The 18812-nt window shown below is 38.3% G+C and overlaps 3 protein-coding genes across 7 annotated transcripts; 1 reads left to right on the top strand and 2 right to left on the bottom strand.

The window, feature by feature from the left end:
• Window positions 1-8290: 8290 nt before the first annotated feature.
• Window positions 8291-10564, bottom strand: mrm2 (mitochondrial rRNA methyltransferase 2). The gene is made up of 3 exons (XM_062447506.1): window positions 10487-10564; window positions 9597-9979; window positions 8291-9400 (listed from the first exon to the last, which is right to left on the bottom strand). Exons 2-3 carry the CDS (start codon window positions 9895-9897, stop codon window positions 8970-8972), a joined length of 732 nt encoding a protein of 243 aa, XP_062303490.1. The 5' UTR covers window positions 9898-9979; window positions 10487-10564; the 3' UTR covers window positions 8291-8969.
• Window positions 10182-11363, top strand: nudt1 (nudix (nucleoside diphosphate linked moiety X)-type motif 1). Of its 4 annotated transcripts, none has more exons than XM_062447494.1 (4): window positions 10182-10321; window positions 10471-10630; window positions 10711-10856; window positions 10951-11363. In XM_062447494.1, exons 2-4 carry the CDS (start codon window positions 10479-10481, stop codon window positions 11121-11123), a joined length of 471 nt encoding a protein of 156 aa, XP_062303478.1. In that variant the 5' UTR covers window positions 10182-10321; window positions 10471-10478; the 3' UTR covers window positions 11124-11363. The 4 variants fall into 4 exon arrangements, with proteins under 4 accessions (XP_062303478.1, XP_062303469.1, XP_062303453.1 ...); XM_062447485.1 differs by having other exon boundaries at window positions 10253-10329; XM_062447469.1 differs by having other exon boundaries at window positions 10279-10387.
• Window positions 11364-11823: 460 nt separating this feature from the next.
• Window positions 11824-18399, bottom strand: snx8a (sorting nexin 8a). Of its 2 annotated transcripts, XM_062447446.1 has the most exons (13): window positions 18328-18399; window positions 17489-17616; window positions 16846-16975; window positions 15476-15666; window positions 14975-15095; window positions 14620-14756; window positions 14422-14502; window positions 14138-14298; window positions 13825-13954; window positions 13678-13746; window positions 13419-13568; window positions 13028-13177; window positions 11824-12904 (listed from the first exon to the last, which is right to left on the bottom strand). In XM_062447446.1, exons 1-13 carry the CDS (start codon window positions 18347-18349, stop codon window positions 12812-12814), a joined length of 1563 nt encoding a protein of 520 aa, XP_062303430.1. In that variant the 5' UTR covers window positions 18350-18399; the 3' UTR covers window positions 11824-12811. The 2 variants fall into 2 exon arrangements, with proteins under 2 accessions (XP_062303430.1, XP_062303439.1); XM_062447455.1 differs by lacking the exon at window positions 17489-17616 and having other exon boundaries at window positions 18328-18356.
• Between the last annotated feature and the right edge of the window lie 413 nt (window positions 18400-18812).

Here is an 18812-nt window from a genome sequence, read left to right as displayed (position 1 = left end):
ACCATGGGTTAAATTCAGCTTACCAGAAGACTGTGATCTGAGTGTATTTTATGTCTGTAACATTTTGTAGCACTCTGGCCTCCTAATATTGCTGTGAACATATTATGTGTGAGCAAGAGTAGGTCTAAACCATTTTGCAGCAAAAGGGTAGGCCTTGCCCTGCAGTATGTACACAACTCATCTAACCGGAAGGGAATTGTTTGTGTCTTCCTGCCTATTTTAAACCATCATCTTGATGATTCGTTATTCATCCATTTCCACTGTGATTGCTTATCCTGGGCCATAATGGAGACTGAGCTAATTTCAATTTTGTCATGGATAGTGCCACTTCATTTTCTGCAGCTGAATCACAACAAAACATCCATCAAGCTATCCTCATAATATCATCCCTGACAGGGCATTTAAAAACAAATAGATATTGAAGCACAATACTCTGTGCTTGTGCAAATATAATGCTTTGGTGGTGCACCTGACTCTTAGTACCACTCAGTATCTGGTCTTCTGCAAGTCATTTCTATCATTGCTCAAACGTATGCTTATTGGTAGTGACATTTAATTACAAGAAAGTATTTTTTTGTAATTGCTTCAGTCCAAAATAATTTAACACAGTAAGATACACCAACAAAATGGTAATTGCATTATTTATACATGGCTGTGTGTGTCTGTGTGTGTGTTCTTAATCACATTTACATGTGGCATGTGACAAAACTATAAACTTGACTTGAGGTGCCTTGGAAACAAATTGCCTTTCAATACAAAAAGGCAATACCAAAAATCCTGGTTGAGAGAAACCTTCTGCTGTATGAATGATTTTAGGGTGAATACAGAATCATAGTTTCAATGATGCACCCAATGCTTGCAGGCAAATTTCCTTTGCTTAATGTCTCAAAAAGCTAGGCCTTAGAGCAAGCACAAATCAATACGTCTGCTCAAACATCTTCGACTTGAATAAACCTGAATGACTTGGAATGATGCCAACATCCTGTTGGTGAGGAAGCGGTTCACTGCCTCAGAAACACAAATAAAGAGGGCTGCTTCAGTATGTACGCAACATAAAGAAATCGGTTTATTGACATATTCATTTTTCTAATAGTTCTTAGGAATTTCAAGACATTTTGTCAGGCATCACATCCAGTTACAATAAAACAATAACAATACAAAAAATCTACTTTTCTAATCCAAATCTCTATCAAAATAAATTCAGATACAGCCTTCATTAAAGTGTGAAAATGCATGTGACTTTGCCCTGAAGCCAGGGCTGTGGACTGCTGTGGATTTGCTATCACTGCTCCAACAGACGCTTAGCTCTTATCTTCTAGTACCTCATTTTCTCCCTCCACCAAGTAATAATAGCAATACAATTTATTTCCCTCTCTCTTGATCCTGTAAATATCAATAATGGACATCCTAAAAGCTAAATGTATATAATTAGCTCCCCATCGTGGAATAATTACCTCCATGCTATCACTTAAATTGACCCTTGAGTCAACCTATGATCCTGCTCAAACAAACAACACCATCCACTTCTACCCAGCTTTCTCTGTTGTCTGATGGTAATCAAAAAAAACAAGGTGACAACTTAAGGACCCAATGTGTGAACATCACCATAAAGACAATTCTTCTTCATTCCAGTGTTGATTTTGAATAAGAATTAATATATAGAGATAAATGAAAAATATAAACAAAGCTACATGGAATAATAGTGGAAACTTGTCCACAACATCTGAAGTAGGCCTGTCAAAATATTAAATATATGTCTCTTATTTACGGATCATCAATAATATGGATGTTCTGTCCGCAACTTGGCCCCGTGATTAACTCACTTCATTTGGTTCTCTCTTGGGTTTGCCCTCTACTCCTGCTTCAATATTCAGGGTCGCAGCTTGTAATATAGTTACATAATTTTTATTTTTTTTCTTCTAGTTCTTTCCTAACCTAGTCACTGACCTTTTTAACCCAGCAGCATTGGAATTTATGGCTCTGCCAGTAGTATTCTGGATTGTGTCATAAAAAGCCTAATGCACTGTACAACCTTTTACAACACAATTGGTCAGAGGAGCACCGTTAAAGTATCATACCCCTGCCTGTTTCAAAGTGTATGTTCAGCTGTGGCCACTTACACATTAACAATAAAAGACAACACAGATCTCACGTGACTCCGGTTTAGGTGACTTCAGTTCTGCTATTTTTTATCAGGCAGTGTCACACAATGTCTTATAACACTGCATTAACAAATCAGCTCTTCATTCACAATGATTTGCCTGAAGGAAAGAGTACAGAAATCAGTCACCAATGTTCCAATCTGTTCCTGTTTGCAATCTGGTTTATGTCCACATGAGCAAGAATCTTCTGAAAGAGAATACAATAATTACTCTGAGGTAGTTCCAATATTGAAATAGTCACCTTTAGAAAAGAACCACACACTTTATTGATACACTGTAGACTATTGTCAATTTCAAAGTAGACTGAAGATTGTAGATTTCACAAATACCAGCCCTGTCTCCTTATTCAACTGTATCATCTTTATGCCAGACACTGGCACTAATTATCTTTTTCTTTCATGCATCAACAGGTAGAGAACCTTTGAATTACAAGCTTACTCTTGTCAAGCTTGGTCTATCAAGAAGCAACAAGATGCATAATTCATCTCCACAGAACTCCCTGTGCTTCCTCTAAAACACATCAACAACCATGACTAGTGCTCTGATATATAAATCAATCTACATAACTGAGCTGTATTCATTCATCACTGATCTTCAAACATAACACCAACTTGAGCATTTCTACGGGTATCAAAATAGGCTTCCTACTTAGTCCATACAAATGTTTCATAGCCCTGGACACATTTTAAACCTTTTTGTGTAGGCACACAACATGTTTTCTGTGATCAGCCTCAACCTACCATTAACAGCCATATGGTTTTGAAGAACTTAAGACTGCATTGTGCTGACTTCCACTAAAGGCTGGGTTACCATGGCACCCCTGTCTAGGGAAAGAAAAAATAAGCATAAGCTGCAGACAGCAAGGGGAAGAATAAAATAAAACTCTTCTCTGAACAATTTTGGTAGAGAATCTGTGTAGCCAATTTTTATTTTATTTTTTTACTTCACTACTATTTCAAATGAAAGCTGCAATTCAAAGACAAAAGTTTTTTAGGGAACTAAAAATGTCGAGAACAATGCTGAAAAAAGAGGTTCTCCAAGTCCAGTTTATCCTTCGAGATGTTGAGGAAGCTGAGCACTATCTGGAAATAGTATAATATAGTATCAATGTATAATATCAAATAGCATTCCCATTGGTACACCTACCTTCATCAAGCAGTTAGGTATAAGAGGGTCATTTTTGAAACTTTTCAACAGTCTTACTAGCATGTTCACAGTACTGTGCTGAATTCTAGTTTGCCGGGTCTCTAATTGAAATTCAACAATGGATCCACTTTGATCATTCATCCAAATAGAAGCAAGTGTAAAAAGGTCTCTGAACGTATCACACACTGGAACCCGAACCTTTGTCTCATCATAACATCTCCCTGATGACACCTTTCACAACTTGGAAAACAAACCAACGGTTGTCTGACATCAATAGGCTACACAATAATTGTGTCCTTTGAAGTAAAACTAATGTTTTCCTAATAAAGATGTAACTCTGACACGACACAAGTTCTTGGTTCACGCTAAGCAGGGTGAACCAAGCCCAGGAAGAAGCCTGTGTGGAAGCCTACGGTTTGACTTGATTCAGCAGCTTTGTGTCTTGTATATCTGAGAGTGTTAATCTTTTTATGGCTGTCTTTTTCAACTCATCATCACAAGTATTTTTTTCTCATGTCAGGAAATTGCATGCTTTGAAGTTCATTTCATGCATTTATGCAATGTTGAAAATAGAATAACCCTTTACATTTCAGATTAACATAATAGTTCATCATAATGCTAATTGAAAAAAGAGCCATCTTCTTAAATCTGCCTAGACTGGTGAATGTTATACATGTGTCATTCTCTCTAATCGAAGATCAAAGGAAAGAATAATTTGTCATTTTAACTTTGTCTTGTTATAATAACACAAAATGTCTTCCTTTTTATGTCTGAAATCATTGAATACAATCAAGATAGTCCAATTGCTGGGCTGATTTGCTTTGAGGGGTATTAGAAACTGGATGAACCTACATTGGGCTCTCACTGTCTTCTTATTTTTGTTATCTCATTGTGCAATGACAATTTTGGTGTCAACTGCCTTCAAAGGTGTTACAGCTATCGTAAACTGTCCTGGTTAAATTACTTAATTGATTTCCTGATTTTGTTTATCACATTCCTTAAGAAAAACGTTTCTCCTTTTCAATCACCGGCAAGCATGAACTTATTTTGAGAGATAGTGCTACATTATGCCAACCACATATTGTATATTTTTGATGGGGAAAAGTTTTTGTGTTTCTCCAGAAAACATTAAGATTATGTCAGAGATTTTTTAGCAAGCTGACTTCAAAGGCAATGTGATCGCCTTTTTGTATTGTCTTTTGGCAATTAGACAAAACAAGAAACATCCCTGAGCAAATCATGTTTATGCCACTTCCCTGTAAACACTCTCAGAATATCTTATTAAACACCATTTGATTACTTACCCAGAGGATCAAAACTATGTTTTATTTATTTCATAGAAAATGTGTTTCGAAGAGTAATTTATGTCAGATCTTACTCTCTGCCCTCTTAAAAGCAGAATAATATACTCTTGCCTCTTTTAAATGTTAAAAAAAAGGGCTTATGCAGTCACGTTGGATAGATTAAGTGCTGTGAAAGTTACCAACCCACATGGGTTTTGTATGAGCTATCAAGACAAAGACTTTGTTTTCAATACACAGATTAGTAGATACTGAATAGACAATTAATCTTTCAATGAGATAAGTAAAAATAGTAAAGATAAAGGGGAATTGTTTATCGTGACACTTTCAACAAGTTCAAGATGCAAGTTCTCTTGTTTCGGTTTGTCCTTTTGATAAAACTGTAAAGATTATTTGGCAGAAGTACGTATTATGTTCCTGCTGGTTGCATGTGAACTCTTGGAATTGGTGAGTCTTTGCACCTTGAAGGAATGAAAGCAGTCAACCGAATGATCGGCAGAGCACTGTGGGTGCCCTCCAGGTTCTTCAAACAGCCATTCAGACCTGTCTATCAACATCTTTCCGAAAGACAGCCACTGCAGTTGTGATACAGGACCCCTCTCTAACCAGTACATGGGGCCTTGGGGTTTTTACTGTAAGGGTAGCAGTGTGTCAAATTCTGCCATCAGCATCTTTAGAGAGATTAATGACGATATTAACTCTAGAAGACTCTCTGGCCTCCACTTTCTGTTTATAAGTAATCCAAAGAGGCATCCAGCCATACCTAAAAATGCTAAGTGGATGAATTGGACTTCAAAAGGTATTTGATATTCAAGGCTCATGTATAGCAATTAAGACCTGCCATGGAGGTATGTAGGTGGCTAAACTTGTGTATTCTAAAGTGAGGTGTCAATAACATGTCTTGAAAAAGAACTTGTTCCTCACCCAGCAGTTAGGTTCAAACCAGGTGAAAATAAGAACACATTTAATCGAGAAATCTGAATAGTCTAATGAAGGCTCTGCAAAGTCCCTATTAAAATATGACAGTAAGTGAAACACACATCTTCTCAATGAATCACTGATGTAAAGAAACAGTCAGCCCATGTCCATGTTTTTCTGTTGTGAGATACAAATCATTTCCCCTGTCTGACAAGTAACTGGTTGAATGAAGTAAGATGTCCCAGACATCTTAGGTCCTGTACCATCTGTCTCACACTTACAGTTCGATCCCTGCTGTAACTTCTAATTTATCTGTCTACCAGCCAGCTGCAGAGCCCCCAGACCCCAGGAACCAGTTCCACACCTGTGTCTTGACAAGATAATTAAATGAAAGGAATAATTGGTCCATATTGGAGGGTTCTAAAAAGCTTTTGTTAAAGGGCTATTCTGTCAAATTGTCATGCAATTAAAAAAGGGTCATGGAAAGAGTTCATGAAACGTGTTGCACGGATGACAACATGGGTTATAGTAATGTGAAATGCATTGATGAACTTTAAAATGATGATAATGTTGATATTACTCAAATGAAGAAGGAAGTATAGATCGATAGGTGTGACCTCAACTTCCACGTGACTCAGCCATAGATGAGAATCACATTAAAATATTCTTGGACCTGACTGATTTTGCACATTAATACAAAAAAAAAACATGAAATTACAGAAGAATTTGATCACCACTGAAATATTTCTTTATCATTATTTCATGATAGAAGCATGACTTGAACACTTGAAACCATAATGTCTGACCAGGCATAAAGATGCAGTGGCATGCTTCACTCTACCCTTCCACAAGACAAAGGTCTCAGTGTCACCGAGTAATTTGCCTTGCTAAACCAACCATATTCTCAACTGAATGTGGTATTGATGACAAAAAGACTAAACTCACCCAGAGATTTCACTTCATTTAACAACGAGTGAGAGGTATTATCCGTGGCTTTTGTGAATGCATCAATGTCCCATGAAACCAAAACATTTGAAACGTATCAGTGAAGAAGATCATTCTGGCAACAAAGACCATATTCAGCATGCACGCAAGGGAAAGAATGGTGAGATGGTTGGGAGAGATTTCTCCATTATTTTCATTTCCTCTTTGAAAGTCCCAAAATTTAGAAAACTGCAGTTGAGGTTGATCCCATATACACCAATACATGCATTGGCCCTACGAAATATGACCACATGAGGACATTTGGACAAAACCATTATAGTAAAATTAAAAAATTATACAGTAATTTGTTTGTGGTGCACGTAAAACATGCACGTAGAGCATGTCAGGGTTCATTCATCATTCAACTCGGCATTAACAAGAAACAGCATCACATCTGGCCTCAACCAAGTCTTCCTGATTTCAACCTCTGAAAAGGTTTGTAATCTCCAAGCTGCAGGCTTGTTGCACAAGAGAAAATGATTGCAACCAGTCAATGCTGGTCAAAGGAGGTACATGTATTAAGAAGCCATGAGAGAGTACATTTCAGTTGATAATACATGGGAAAAGTTTGTTTGCAAAGCCCTAGTGCCTCCCACATATATATTTTTGAAAGTTACCTAACATTGGTCCAGGTGACAGGTTTGTTTCAGATTAAAGAGGTAAACACAACATTTCAATGATTACATCTGACTAAACCTTTTTTACCCCTTCAACTCATGACCTTTTTATTGGGGCTTAATAGACATATTTACATTTACATACAAACCGCCAGCTGTCCAGACAAGAGAGGTAACCTGCAATTCATTGTCTTTTTCCAAGCCCTAGAGTACCTTTGAAGGAAATGTATGATTCATTATTGAATTTCGGTGAGTGTCATCTGGACACAGTGTTTGAATAACATCAAAATGTGATTTAAATATCAAAGAGAGTGATGATCAGCAAGAAATAAGCAGGAAAAATGGGTCATCTGTTCTCATCTTTACCAAAATGGTTGCTGCTATCTAATCAAAGCATTTGCTATTCTTCTCTTATTAGGTTAATTTAAACAAAGTACAGAATGATTTAATTGAAGTGATATTACTCATCACTTTCTTAGCGACAGGTTGCCCCCAAGCAAAGCAAATAAGCAGATTCCATTAGTACACTAACATGAACTATCTCTTTCATTGGTGCCAAAAATGCATGCAAATTTAGTCTTAATTAGGTTTAAAAGATTCCATTTCATGGGATAATTGGACTTCAAAAAACTCAATTTCAGGTTTAATCTGATTTCAACAAGGAAATTAACTCATTTGTAATTTGAAGGGCATTTATTCATGTAGAGTATTTTCAGGGTAAGCCTCAACAGTTGATTAATTGAATAAAATTAAACCGTTAAAAGCATATATTCAGTAGTGATGTTAATACATTTTTGAGCATTGTAGAAAGGAAATGTTTTGTAACACCAATTATCTAAGGACAACCCAAATTGTAAGATTGTTATATTTGAATTTTTTTATAGAATCACTTTTAAGATATTATCACAAGCACCATAGAAATGCAAAGGTGTCTTTTAAGTATACATGAACACCTCATCTACTGAATATGGATGTGGATTAGACTCAGTGGATTGCAATTAACCGTTAATCTACCATATAGAGGACTTTGCAGAATCTTGTGCAGATCACAGTATATTATGGCCTTGTCTGTGACAACCAAGAATGTTACATAGTTCAGTAAACAGTTATTTTCTAGTGTTTTATTAAGGCCCAGTTTAGATCCATCCATCACATCCCAACATCTCATTGTGCAATCTCTTTTAATACATTTGTTCCATTCATAAACGACAGGATGATTTCAAACACTGAGAGCAGTATCCAAGCAGAAGTATCCAAGCTAACAGAGAAAAACTGCATCGTGAAAATGCAACCAGAACACATTGCATCCCAAAGTATTGAGCTCACTCATATTGTGAATAGCTGCAATCGGAATAGCAGTTTACTGGGCAAACATAATTTCAAGGAATATAGACTCTTCAGTCTCAACAGAGAGCCCGAGACACACAGCTTTAGTAGAATGAGGCTTTTCATTAGTCACGTTGTCCATGATTCTTATATCCACATCATTTTACTTTTATAAGCCTATAATGAGGGAATGATTACATACTTTTACATGGCTGGTAGAGCAGATTATGTGCATTACAAATACCAAACTAGAGGAATGTGTTAAAAGAAATAATGTGTGCACTTCATAACATAACGTTTTGACAAGGGAGAAACTGAAAAAATGGACAACGCTTCCACAGCTTATGGACACCTTAAGAGTGCCATCTCCTGGTGGAGAATCTTGCTTTTCAAGAATTCAGAATCAAGTCGCCATAACCCTAAATTTACAACAATAGTTTAAAATAATAATAAAATCAAGCCATCAAAGTCAACTTCTCCAAATATTGTGAAGACGCGTTTTATTTACAGAAAATTCAGGAATCTATTCCTCTATACATTTTAGCAAGGAAAAACTTTTCAGCAGATTCTTTTCTGCAGGCTTTTGGTTTAATAGTCCGGATTTCACGGAAGACAGCTGACAGTTTATCATGAAGCTTCTGTGTGAGAGCCCCATCCCAGTATTTACAAATCAGAGAGCCTCCAGGATGCAAAACCTTCTTGGCCAAATCAATCAATGATGCACACATGGAGACAAGTTGCTCGTGGTCCATCTCTTTAAAACCACTGGCATTGGGTGCCATGTCACTTAGGATGACATGAGCCTGACCACCTGGGAGGAGCTCAAGTAGCTTGGCATGTGTGCTGGGGTCAGTAATGTCATGGTTGGACAGAAAGTGGGCTCCGTCCAGAGGTGACACACGGAGTAGGTCAACACCAAACACAGTGCCACGGGGTAATTCTTGATCTGAAATAAAGTGAATGAAAATCGATCAGTGGCAAACATATTTTTGAAAACATGATCTTGCCGACCAGTGCGAAAATATTTCTCACCAGCGGCATCTCCTTGTAAAATACAATAGGCTATTTCCCAATTAACGATGCCACTGTTAGCTGTCATGAAAGGGCATGTAACACAATCAATGGACAATAATTTCACTCACTAGCCCCAGCAGAATTGACCCTTTGAACTGCTATCTGGCTCCAGGCGCCTGGTGCAGCACCACAATCTATGACATTTAGTCCAGGTTTTAATATTTTAAATTTGTCATCGATCTCCAAGAGCTTGAAAGCGCTCCTACACCGGTAGTTGTGCACATGGGCTGCTTTGACAAAAGGATCCTTGAGCTGCCGAACTATCCAACGTTGTTCAGAGGTACTCTTGCCTTTCAGATTATGTGGTGTGTTTTTTAAGATATTTACAGTGGTATGTAAATACGACTTTTGAAGATGTGAGTACCACATTACGATGTTGTGATAATTTCTACCACAATAATTCGCTTCCGCTCCCTCGGAGTCCACGTCCTCCAAAAAAACAACGTTCCGCCTGTAACTGAGGTGCAAATCCCATTGTACTTAAACACTTTAAATTGTATGTATATATTTCCATCAACTTTATTGCTAAAGCTCAACCTTTGAAACAGTGGCTATTATACTGAAACGAAACTGTAGGGAATTTTCTCATCCAGTTTTGTATGAGTTCAGAGTCGAGCATATTAGAAAGTAACACATTGGTGGTAGGTTTCTGCAAACTGTAAAGAATGCAGACAGGGCAAATCACATCTAATCTTAACTACGCCTCCAATCGTTTTGTTTGTTAAGTCTACTGTTAGCTTTACGTCTTCGCATGGAAACATCACATGCTCGACCGGGAACGCGGGAGACGGGAGTAATTATGTAGTTTCATTCCAAATGAGTGTTTGGAACACTATGAAACACAAATCAATTTTCAAATGCAAGCTATGCAATTCATAATTTGCTGTGTAGTCTAGTGTACATAATCACGTATGTTACATGGTAATGCTTACTACTTTTTAGGTGGTGAAATGTTTACCTCCAAGCTGCTGACTCTGGTGATGGTGGTACAACCTGGAAGGGTGCTGCTTGGCATGAAGAAAAGAGGTTTTGGAGAAGGGAAATGGAACGGTTTTGGAGGCAAAGTTCAGTCTGGAGAGACCATTGAAGAGGCTGCCAGGAGGTGAGTGGAGTAGATGTCACTTGGATAATAGATTCTCTGAATACTGTATTTTAACTGTTCTGCTTTACTCTTGTTGACAGAGAACTGCTGGAGGAAAGTGGCCTCACTGTGGATGTGCTGGAAAAGATTGGCAATATCAAATTTGAATTCATTGGAGAAACGGAGTTGCTTGATGTCCATGTTTTCAGGACTGACACTTACAATGGAGAACCGACCGAGTCAGATGGTAAGGATTGATATAGCATTTCCTTCTTTTAGAAGTTGTGCTTGATGTATTGTTAGCTAGACCATGTTAACTATGTATTGTTTTTTCTTTGTAGAGATGAGGCCTCAATGGTTTGACTTTGACAAAATACCTTTCTCTAAAATGTGGGCTGATGATATTTTGTGGTTTCCGCTGATGCTGCAAAAGAAGAAATTCTTGGGGTATTTCAAATTCCAGGGTCATGACATTATCATCGACCACAAGCTAGAGGAAGTGGAGAACATATAGAGACAGAGTCATTCGTGTTAGGTCAAACAGATGTTCTTTCTGAAGTACACCCTATAGAGGTTTTGCAGTGTAGCCACTGTAGTTTGGTCATGTTATGAAGTTCGGTGCCATTTGAGCAATAGGACTGTCTTTTTATAATAATCTAAAAATGAATCCTGTACAATGTGTAACAGTAAAACTGTAAAACAACTGTACAACAATAACTCATGTGTCAATTAAAATATGTTCAGCAGTTGTCAACAGTCTGCAATACTTTTATGAAACACTCAATTGAACAGCCTCTTAGTTCTGTCATTATTTTACTGTAACTAATGAAAGTATCAGATTGTGATGTTTACATTTACATTTATTTATTTAGCAGACACTTATCTAAAGCCAAGAAAGCTTTACAAAAAGTGCATAGGTCAATGATGTTTATTGTTGAAGAAATAGTCATCTTTTCTTGATTTCATTTTGTTTTAATATAGAATCCAAAATAACTGTATATATTATGAATATTATACACATCTTAAAAAAACCTCTTTGCTAGTTTTCTTTATATTACATACCTACAGGTAAACACTGGAGATTTAAGAGAGAATCATTGCAAAACACCATAACATTGTCTACCTGATAAATAACTACACTTAATTTGATCCAAACGTAAGACTTCTTACACTAATGACGGTTTCAGATTACTACATTGTGCGTCTTTGGTGTGTTAATCAATGCTTGATAGTGTAAATACAGCCATAAATCATTAAAAAAAACAAGCTCATTAGTTACATTCCTGTAGTTAGTCTTGTGTTCGAGGTGCAAGCATGGAGTTGAGATCACAACATATGAAATAATTCAGTTAAGTTTCAACCAGGAATTTGAAGATTATTCTAATTGTTTAGGTTATACATGACAGACAACGCCATTTACAAAAGCAGGCAATCCCTAATGTGAAGACACAATTAACAGACGGTCAGCATTATGTAGTGCAGAACACTTATACTCAAGAAAGAAAATGATCTATAGACAAGAGCAAGATCTTATCGTTGCATGTGTATCAAAAATATAAAGGTTTAGATATATTTGAGAAATTCTTGTAAATTTCAGAAACCGCATGCCCTGTTATGATTCAATAGGATTTATCTTATAACAAAATGATATCATACAGCTTTATCTATAAGAAAAATAAAACACTGTCAGTATGAATATCTTCAATTAGCTCAATTACTTGAATTTACAAGTAGCCTACATTTACCTTTATCTTCTTGTTTTAACACTTTAGTTTACAAAATTATGTAAAAAAAAAAAACTGTTCATTACAAATTACCTCATTTAACAGTGAGCTATTACAAAGTAATAAGATACAGTAACAAAATACAGGTATCATTTAAACAGACAAAACCAGCTTTCTTGTGGATTTATCAACCACAATATTGAATACTTTTACAAAAGTCAAAAGATCAAAGCACGTTCATGTGCTGTCAAGTGCCCCTAGAAGCCATCTTCTTTACATTTAGTGTGGTGACAGGCCATTTAATGGAACGCCAGTGATGATGCAAGAACAGTTTCATAAGGCACAATATGCTACAAAAACTGTTAAATAGCAGTTACTTGAGAGCTTTAACAACTGTATGTGTAGATAGCCAAAGCAAAAAGGATATCTTCATTATCAACTACTTCAAGAAATGTTTTGGAGTACTAGTATTATAACTCTACTGGGGTGTTAGAGAAAGACATTGAATTCCATTATTTGCTCCAAAAAGACATCCAAGCTTTGGCTGGAGATCATTCCACACCTCACCCATCTACACACAAAAAAAACATATAAAGAAAAAGTTATTTATACACAGACATAATGTTTAAACACATACTCAAAGGACATTATGGGCAGTACGATGTTAAGATATTGAGCGAGGGCACAGTCTCACCTCTTTGTGTCCTTGGACCTGGGAGTTCACAAAAGCCCCCAGGATATGCGACGTGATGGGCAGGTATGTGAAGATAAGCTGGGTCTCTTGATGAAGGCAGAATAGGGAGAAGTAGTTGCGAAGCTCCATGGTCTGAATGGCATTCTCTTGCTGTTCATGGTAGATCCAGATTACTTATATAAATCAACCACTCTCAAAGACATATCATATTTTGGTTTATTCCAAGATATTGGTCATGGGGAATGCTCTCTCTTCACAACGTCACAGAGGATACAGTCTGACAAGTTACATGCAGTATATGACCTGGTATAGATTTATTGAGGGAGGAAAATGCCATTTGAAAGAAAATAAACTAAGAGCAAAGCTCCCTAATTGTGAGGATCATGTGTACCTGTACAATACGTGACTCAAGCTGCTCCACAGACACTTGCTCCTTGGGCTGCACTGTGGCACTCATCATCTGCCTCTTCATCACACTGTACTTCTGCAGGGCTCTCTGGTGCTCATGCAGCACTCCCTTCTCATGGCGCTCGCACAGGTCCTAAGGGAAGCAACACCGAGGCTTTCAAATCCACTGTACATAGCTGTGTATCACATAGCCTTCTGTGGTAAACAAGATTGACCACTTTTCACTTGATTTACAAACTCACTCTGTATGATTGCAGTAGATCCAAAAACAGATTGAGTTTTTCCACCACATCATCCTCTTCTCTTCTCCCCTAAAGGAAATAAAAGGGACCGTTTTACAAAACCAATCATAGATCAAGCGTGGCCCAGTTCAGGGATGTGGTCCTCACCTGTTGAGCAGCTTTGTCAGCGAGCAGAGCAAACTCCACAGACAGGCCTTTCAGAGACTGACGCAGGGTACCCCAGGTGCTTTGGGAGGAGGCCATGGAAGGGATGGGTGAGCCGTCTGAGCCCAATGTGCTGCAACAAAAGCCCATGATTGAAAAAGCTAAATGAACTGAAAATGGCAATCTCAAAAGGGTGCATAAATGCACAGACTACCAAAACTGGTTATACAACAGGAGTGGCAGGTGTTTAAGAGGAGCGGATCTGTTTTCGTGCAACACAGTTTACGGTGAACCAAACAAAGCTGTGGTACAGTACCTGAGCTCTCTGCCAAACATGAGCAGGTCTGTTGCGTTCTCTTTGGAGCGCTCAGCCATTCTCTCTGCCCTGTCACGGAGCTTGACAAAGCTGTTGTGAATGTTTCTGATCAACTCTCTGCTTGCTGAAAACTGGGCCTGAATATCCGCGGGAAGATACTCCTGCAGCACAGATGTCATCGAACCACTCAGCCAGGAGATCCATTACTGGCACTAGCTACACATTGTATTCATTGTTGTTGCAGAACACTCTGTAAGCATATGTTATGTCATATTGTGTCAAACCTTTGCCTGGGTTGAAATTCTATTTGTCATGAATTCATCGCCCATTTTCTTGGAAGCGTCACGTAGTTTCGATTGAACCTCCTGTGGGAAGAGGGAGAAGTTTGACGCAACTAAGTACCATCACACTACCTAGCAGAGACTTCCATGGCCCAAGTCCTACTGTAGAACCAGGCAAAGGGAAGAAAAGCGGGCACATACTGAGCCATTGAAGGTGAGGAAGGTCTTCACCAGCTCGTCCTCAGAGAAGAAGGGGTGTCGGGCCACCAGGTTAATAAAGCGGCATAGAGCACGCCGCCTTCCCTCAATGAACTCGCGCTCAGACATGGAGTTTAGGACTGTGGACAAAAGGTCAAAGGTAAAGCTTTAAACACACCATTAAATGGCATTATTTGGACGGCTTCACAGGAAAAGAGATGTTAGCATTTTAGACTGCTGCATTGCCAACTACAACTGGGCTATGCCAAAGAACGTAGAGTGTCATTGCAAGTAACAAACCAAGCAGATGCCCCATCTTCAATAGGAAGTGGATAATCAGTAAGTCAAAAGGTCCTACCTCCTTTGAGCATTCTTTTAGGTGGAAGTGCAGGCACCATTCTGTAGGCAAACCTCTGAAGCAGAAGCTCATGGAAGACATCGAAATCACTGTATCGTCGGTAAACTGATATCTTGAAACGCTACGTATAAGAAACAACAGACGTAAAATATATATAACTCAAATGTATACACTTTTGGTTGGAAAGCCAACTGAAATATACACAATGGGTATGTGTTGCTTTGCTTCAAGTTGATTGTGAACGCTCACTGCACAGAAACAACACAGCATCTGCTCCCGTGAGGGTTCCTGTGTAATCAATGTAATGGTTGTATACTTTCACTCTGGGACTTTCTATGATAAGTATTACAACCCATTACAACCCTCGGAAATGGGATTGATAAAATATGTCTATCTCATGGATTTGAGCTTACCATAAAAAAACAAATCAACACACTGCTACTGACATAATCTAATACACACATGATGGTCTAACGCATATCAGTGGGAGTTTCTTCTTACCTGGCTGGTGATCTGGTACTCCACATGTTTAAGAAATAGACCCTTCTTCTCAGGGATGAGCTCCACCTGTACACTGTCTGTGGCCAGCAGCTTGCTCAGGGTCTGGAACACCGTGAGAGGGTTCTCCTGAACTGGCTGCATCCTCAACGTCTGCAAGTCTTTCGGCTCTCCAAGCTGGGGCTTTGGCAGCTCTGTGAAGTACAACGTTATATTAAGGTAGATAACAGGGAGTCAGGTGGCTGAGCGGTTAGGGAATCGGGCTAGTAATCAGAAGGTTGCCGGTTCGATTCCTGGCTGTACAAAATGACGTGTGTTCTTGGGCAAGGCACTTCACCCTACTTGCCTCAGGGGAAATGTCCCTGTACTTACTGTAAGTTGCTCTGGATAAGAGCGTCTACTAAATGTAAATGTATAACACATAAGATGAATTTAATTTTTATTTAAAGCAGTGATTGTTACGGCAATCAACAGTTATCTTACAATCAATGCTTTTCGCCTGATACTGTTTTTATTTTTATTGTTGTTATTGTCGGCAATAAATGCAAGTGCCCATATAAAATGATAACTGATTGCTGTACATGGGATCCTTTTCAGTCCAAACCTGACAAAAGGGGAAACCATCTTGAAATGTGACACATCAGTTCAAATCTGTACAGTTAGCTGCCATATTGGCATCACCTGAAATAACACAAGGGCCTTAAATAATCATAGAGGTTTGGAACAGAGTCACGAGTCAGAGCTATATTCAGGGTAATGGCTACCTCCGTATCCTCAAGACTCCTCCTTTACTATTCTCTAACACAATAACAGAGGACCTTTGGGCCTAAACAGTGAAACATACCATGGGCTACCAACACACCGTAGGCTACTATGCTTCTCCCCACAAAACCATGCCAAAGAATGTGAAAAGTGGTTACGTATAATCTAGACACGCAAATGAACTTTCATCCAGAGAGAAGTGTGCTGCAGAAGTGCTGAGCCATGTCTTTTACAATAACATGTAGGCGGAGGTGGAATATTCCCGGAAGCAGCGCTCTGGGAATCGGGCCCAAAACATACAACACTCTTAGGTCTTGGGGTAAAATGTTTTAATAAAAGGCAGCAAAACTTTGTTTATGTCATTCCTCATTCAAGGCCAAATGTATTGAGTCATATTCATTGACATATTAGGCTACACTTTCTTAGTAGAATAGCATCTGAAATAAGAAACAAATCAAATCACAAGAAAAACCGTCTACTAAAAAGATGGCAGACTTGCAATTTATAGAGGTCACAAGGTTTGCACTTCTCTCATCCTCATAGATGGTTAAACTACTCATTAAGCAACATGTTTATGACAGTGTGCAATTTTAAAACATTTTGTGTCTTACCTTGAATGCAATTCTCCAGGAGTTTCAGGCTAGGTTGCTTTCCTTGCTGAGCAAGAGCAATCAGTGCCAGAGCTTTATACAGGGACAACTTGTTTATGAATCCTTCAGTGTATTCAATACGTTCAGCAATCTAGAACCAACACAGAACATACATAACTTGATTTGTCAAAACAAGGTCTGAATTCAACCGTTTTCTACATTCAGTAAAAGGAATTCATGACAAATTCAGAACACAACTATGTGCACAGTCGTAATCCAGAGTTAGAGCAGAGTGAGTGGATGAAATTGAACCACAAATTCACACCTGAAATACATCTAAGAGTTTCAATTAATAATGTGCACCATACATGGTTTCCTTAACAAGCATAGCTCTAACACCTTCTCTGTCTATCTAATCTAAGATGATAATTATGCCATAGAATTACTCTGAGGCTAAATGTGATCTGTAGTTCCAATTTCTAACACCTAACTCAATTCGTTACTAACATCCAGATAACACCTAAAAAGGAACTTGATATTAAATGTCACTTGTTATTTCTTGTCAAATTATGCTTCTCCGTATTACAACAATTTCATGCAAGAACCTTGGCACAATGCAAGTTTGACAAGGTTCAGCTTCCTCCTTGATTAGCTCTCTACCCACCTGGGCAAGCACAGCTTTGGGTAACTCTGTCCTGTTCAGCAACCGTTGGAACACCTCAGACTGCACTCGCTCGTCTGTTTTACAGCAAATAGCCTCATACACCTCCCTGTAGTACGGAGGGACTGATCCTGGGAGAGGATCAACAGTCTGTTATGACAGTTACAAACCCATACCCCAGTGGTCTCCCTCAAAACGGCAAAAGTTTTACAAATAAAACCTTCTGTTCCTATGTAAATTAAGTGATATATCATGTGCACCGTATCAAAGCGTTACAATACTACTGAACTAAGTGAAGATGTGTTGGACGATTGTACATTAATTAGCCTACTCAAGGAACGCTATGCGAAGGGATCTTGTCCAATTATAACTTCACCTTAATATGATTGTCATGCATCACGGCAAGGGAAAAGGAGTATATTCTGAGAATATTTTGCCATGGCTGGCCCGTGAACATTTACAGATGATATACTAAGTGCATATTGGTCTCCACTTTCTTCATTTTCACTGGTGCCATGGTCAACTGGTAGGCTAAACGTTTGACAGGTGTGCATAATAGACTACAACATTAGTTAAATACACCAATTATGGTTATGTCAGGTTGAAACCACTGTTTTGCATCATTCAGCTCTAACAAAGTTATATTTGAACCAAGTTGAAGGGTTCCGTTCTCAAGACATTTGGATGAGGACGCGCTGTGCGTTTTCGATGCCCTGTCTCTAGTCTTAAGAAACCAAGATTATCTTGACAGCTTGACTATGTCAGAATACATGATGACCAAAATACATAACGCAAAAATATGTACAGGCATGTTATAAGCGTATATTTGGCATGCAAGTTACCTTCATTGATCTCGCCTGCCATAGTTCAGATTGTCATGTGAGCACGACAGCACCTCCATGTGATTTCCTGAAGAAAATTTCCTTGAACAAAAAAAAAAACCGTGGAATTTCTTACCTCTTAAAGTAGCAGTGAGCATTTTACTTATTTGACAAACGTTATGTTTTGTGAAACAGTAGGCTACATACAAAACATTTGAGCAACCAATTATTTTTTTTGTTATTGAGGCCGAATAGTAGTTAGCCTACCATTCAAAACTTAGTAACAAATTACAAAAATGTGCGCGCGTGTTTGTGTGTGTGCTTGACGAAGTAATAATGTGGTTATTACTTCTAAACAGAATATATGCTTTAAATGGGTTTGTTTTCACTTAGTCTTCCTATATTTTGTATTCACCATAGTCTACTAACTTGGACAGGATTTATTCATTTTGTGTCTGAAATTTTGACTTCCAAAACTATACACCAGGGGGCAGTATTACACAACC

This window comes from Osmerus eperlanus, chromosome 2 (assembly GCF_963692335.1).
Source record: "Osmerus eperlanus chromosome 2, fOsmEpe2.1, whole genome shotgun sequence".
Classification (NCBI taxonomy): Eukaryota; Metazoa; Chordata; class Actinopteri; order Osmeriformes; family Osmeridae; genus Osmerus; species Osmerus eperlanus.
This window is presented reverse-complemented; position numbering and strand designations above follow the sequence as displayed.